This window comes from Lucilia sericata, unplaced genomic scaffold (assembly GCF_015586225.1).
Source record: "Lucilia sericata isolate MDLA Ls3-8-SP2 unplaced genomic scaffold, ASM1558622v1 Contig002753F_arrow, whole genome shotgun sequence".
Lineage (NCBI taxonomy): Eukaryota > Metazoa > Arthropoda > Insecta > Diptera > Calliphoridae > Lucilia > Lucilia sericata.
In genome coordinates, this window is record NW_023996466.1 from 39,007 (window position 1) to 42,258 (window position 3,252).

The 3,252-nt window shown below is 34.5% G+C and overlaps 1 protein-coding gene across 1 annotated transcript; it reads left to right on the plus strand.

The window, feature by feature from the left end:
- The first annotated feature begins 1,290 nt into the window (after positions 1-1,290).
- LOC119614277 lies at positions 1,291-1,857 on the plus strand. The gene is made up of 2 exons (XM_037970417.1): positions 1,291-1,473; positions 1,636-1,857. The coding sequence occupies exons 1-2, from the start codon at positions 1,291-1,293 to the stop codon at positions 1,855-1,857; spliced, it is 405 nt and encodes a 134-aa protein (XP_037826345.1).
- Positions 1,858-3,252: the final 1,395 nt, after the last annotated feature.

Sequence of the window (3,252 nt, forward strand, 5' to 3'; positions counted from 1 at the left end):
TTTATTCAAATCAGACATTCTTAACCCATAAAATGTGGAGTTCGAAGATCAAATTTTGCTATATTCGGGAATTCTCAGTGTACCATATCGAAATATTATTTATTTGATGGCCATATTTACCAAAAATTACTGCAATTTATCGTATAAAGTCCGATATTTAAAATAGGTTGAAATTAAACTTTTAAGGCACCTGCACAATTTTACACCAAAGTTAAAAAAATCGAAAAAACACTATCCATTTAAATAAAGTTCTATATAATTAGAGAAATAGCAGAAATATTACAAAAACTTATATATTAAGTATAAAAAATTATACTTTAACTCTTTTTGACTATGGAGTAAGCTATTAACATTTTTAAAGGAAAAATTTTGTTTTTAAAACTGATAATTTATGTAGTCCATTTTTTCGGCCCATTTTCGACATAATATGTCTAAATTACAAACTTTATATGCTCAAAAAGGGTTAATTCATAAGATTTTATATCTAAAATATATTTTTTTGTTTTATTTCTGTTATTCCTCTGAATACATAGAGCATTATTCAAATGGATAGGGTTTTTACGATTTTTGAACTTCGGGGTTAAATTTGTCCCATGTGTTTTAAAGGGTTAATTTTACTTTTTTCGCTGCTATTTTTAACATAAGACTTTATGCTAAAAATTCAGTCATCTTTATTAGATATGGCCGACAAATAAATAATATTTCGACATGGTATACAGAGAATTTCCAAATATTGCAAAATTTGACCTTTGAACACCACATTTTATGGGTTAAGAATGTCCGATTTGAATAAAATTTGGAATATATATCTTATTTTATCTGGTATATAATACTCTGAAAATACTTTGTTTAAAATGTACAACAGTAAAGAATTAATACGTATTCACTAAAATATTACAAAAAAATGTGATTTTCCCGAAATCCGCAGAGTTCAAATCGCAGGTACAGCTAAACAGTAAGAATTATTGATTTAATTTTTTCACCGTTTTATTCCCTTATCTATTGTCCATAAATCCTCATGAGATCTCCTGAAAATTTGGAAATTTGTTTAATAAAGTTTCAAAAAACCTTTAAAGTAAAATCTGTAAGCGATGCGAAATACTTCGTTCGCACCCCGCATCTCGCATCTCGCAAAATTTTTGTTTATTTTATTATTTTAAGGCACATGTTGAAAAGCAAACAGGCTGCAAAATAAAAGCTCTCATTTTTGTTGGCAGAAGGTATCAGTAGACAATTGACAATGCCTTATACGCCGCAACAGAACGGTGTGGCAGAGAGGGCCAACTACACATGGCTAGATCTATGATGGTACATGCTGGCGTTAATGAATATTTATGGGCAGAGGCTGTAAACACTGCAGCGTATATACGTAATAGATGCCCATCAAGGCAATTGGAAAATAAAACACCATATGAAATGTGGTTCGGTAGAAAGCCGAATGTTGATCATTTGAAAACTTTTGGTTCGTATGCGGTAAGTCTGGATAAGTCGACGAATAAATCAAAGTTTAAGGCAAAAGGCACACCATATATTATGGTTGGATATTCAGCGACGTCGAAAGCTGATAAGTCAACACGTAATGTAGTCTAGCAGCGCGATGTTTTGTTTGATGAAGAATAATTTGATGTTCATAAGGAGGACAATAACAACTGTGAAATACCTCGTAAGGCAGAGGATTATTTAACAATATATTTGTGTGATGGTGATAGCAGTGCAGCTGTAGTTGACAACGATTGCCAACCTTCTGTGCAGAAAAGTGAAGACGATGAAAACTATGATACGGCAGATGATGACAATGAATCTGAAGATGGTAATGGAGCAGGACAGAAAACTATTGGTCCTGGAGGCCTAAGATAATAAGATCTGGAAAACCTGGCAGACCGAAAAAACAATGAGATACAACAAGAGGATAATAAATTGAATGTTGCTATTGAGGAAAATATGCCATTAACAGGTGAAGATGATTTGTCCTGTAAAAATAAGGATTTTTGGGAAACGGCTATGAACGATGAATTCCAGTCATTGAGAAAAAATAACACATTGTCATTATCAGATTTGCCGGTTGGTCACAAGGCAATACCATGCAAATGGGTATTCGCTCTAAAACGAAATGTTATTGGAGAGGTCGAGAGGTACAAGTCACGCCTAGTTGCCAAGGGTTGCAACCAACGATTTGGAATTAATTTCCAGAAAACTTTTTCTCCAGTCGTGCGGTATTCAACAATACGTTTACTTTTAGCATTGGCGGTAAAGAATAAGATGCACCTACACCAAATAGATGTGAGTACGGCATATTTAAATAGTCGTCTTCAAGATGAGATATATATGCGGCAACCGACACATTTTGTTGATGCTTGTTCACCAGAAAAGGTTTTACGTTTGAATAAGGCGATTTATGGTTTGAAGCAAAGCGGTAAAAAGTGGAACTGTAAACTGGATAGTGTTATACGACAAATGAATTTTGTTCCTTGCGGTATACCTTGTTGACTTGATTATTGGGTGCAGTAACATAGCAGTTGTGCGTGAGGTGAAAAGGCAAATTGCCGATAATTTTGAGGTTAATGACAAAGGTGTACTCAACCATTTTCTAGGAATGGAAATAGAGCGTGAAGGCGGTACAGGTACGATTAAATTGAGTCAATCTCAATATATTCGTGATATTTTGAGACAATATGGTATGGATTAATGCAAATCAGTCTCGGTGCCACTTGAGGCTGGTTATCAGTTAAATTGTAATGATGACTGTGAGAAAGTTGATCAACACGATTACCAATCACTTGTTGGTACACTCATGTACCTTGCGATTTCTACAAGACCGGATATTTTGCATTCCGTGTCCAAGATGGCTTACCGAAATTCGGACCCACACGTTGAACATATGACCAAATTGAAACACATCCTAAGGTATCTATCTGGAACAATAGTTTTAAAACTTATTTATGAAGCGGAAGATCATAATGAAGCTGTGGAAGGGTTCGTAGATGCTAACTGGGGAGGAAACGCATTGGACAGAAAATCTTATAGAGGGTTTTGTATTTTTCTTCAATGGTTCTACAATCTCATGGGAGTCACGAAAACAATCTTCAGTCGCTCTCAGCACTACAGAGGCTGAATATTTGGCTGCTTCAGATGCGGCAAAGGAAGCAATATATTAAAAACTTACTTATTGAATTAAATGAATGCAGTGATGTTCCTGTAATTTTGCATATTGACAACCAAGGTGATCAAAAATTAGCTGAGAATCCAGTTTCC